This window comes from Galeopterus variegatus, unplaced genomic scaffold, assembly GCF_000696425.1.
Source record: "Galeopterus variegatus unplaced genomic scaffold, G_variegatus-3.0.2 Scaffold10492, whole genome shotgun sequence".
NCBI classification, from domain to species: Eukaryota; Metazoa; Chordata; class Mammalia; order Dermoptera; family Cynocephalidae; genus Galeopterus; species Galeopterus variegatus.
In genome coordinates, this window is record NW_007736603.1 from 56,181 (window position 1) to 57,210 (window position 1,030).

The following is a 1,030-nucleotide window of genomic DNA, read 5'->3' on the forward strand; positions in this document are numbered from 1 at the left end:
TAATCTGTACAGAAATATTGCAGTTGGTTCGCTATTACCCCAACCACTGAGGGAGACCATGACCACCCCACTCCTTTTTTAAAAAACTCAGATGTCACTATTAGTTGATGGTCTCCAAATAGGGCATAAACTAATGGTTATATAAATGGCACAGACCTATATTTTTATAACCAATACCTATAATCCTCTTCCCTGATGTTTGCGAAATGACTTCAGACACATTCATTTAAACACTTGTATTTGCTACCATTTTACTTTAAAACAATATCTATAATAAGTTTAGTGCTGAATAATATAAAAAATTTTCAAATATATTACAAGAGACTGCAGAGTATGAGGCATGAACTCTGTGAGGTAGGCAAAATATGTTATTCCTCTTCATAAAAGCAGAAACTGCGGTTCAAAAAAGGTTAAAGGAATTCCACTAGACAGAAACCTAGTCAGTAGCAAAATGAGAACATAATCTCTAAATGCAGCATTCTTTCAACTATATAACACAGCTTTCTCATGATTTATGGTCTAAACCACAAATCAAACTTAAGCTTTGATTCTAACTTTCAGTAGAATATCAGATTTCACTAGTCAGACCTCTCTGAAAACTCTGAAAGAAATTACTGGCACTTGCAAAATTTGAGGTTCAAATCAAAACATGAACTTTAACATTACTAAAATATAAAATACTTAATTACAATGGGCCTAATATAAAGTTTCAAGTAATCTAAATAAGCTACTATAAAAGCACAGTTATCAAGTGACATAAATATAAATATCATAATAATCTCGATATGCCTGGCTTATTAAATACATTAATTAAAATCTCATTTCAGAATATTTATTATGTTTTAAAAGTAAATACCTTTAGTGCACTAAGTACAGCAGTAAATATATTAAGCTGCACAGCCTGCTGGCGGACACCTTTGGCTTGTTTAACACATTCAGCAAAGTGATCCAACATCTGTAATCTACATAATAGGATAAAGATCACATTAGTGACATTTTTTACTCAGATATGACTCAAAAAAAAAAAAAA

The 1,030-nt window shown here is 31.3% G+C and overlaps 1 protein-coding gene across 1 annotated transcript in view; it reads right to left on the reverse strand.

Moving 5' to 3' along the window:
* The window catches only part of LOC103610026 (HEAT repeat-containing protein 5B), a gene marked incomplete at both ends in the record, with an annotated part of 56,985 nt that overhangs the window by 50,901 nt on the left and 5,054 nt on the right, over positions 1-1,030 (reverse strand). The window contains one exon of the mRNA XM_008594264.1: positions 857-962. Within this exon, the coding sequence (XP_008592486.1) occupies positions 857-962 (106 nt within the window). The remainder of the gene's footprint in view (positions 1-856; positions 963-1,030) is intronic.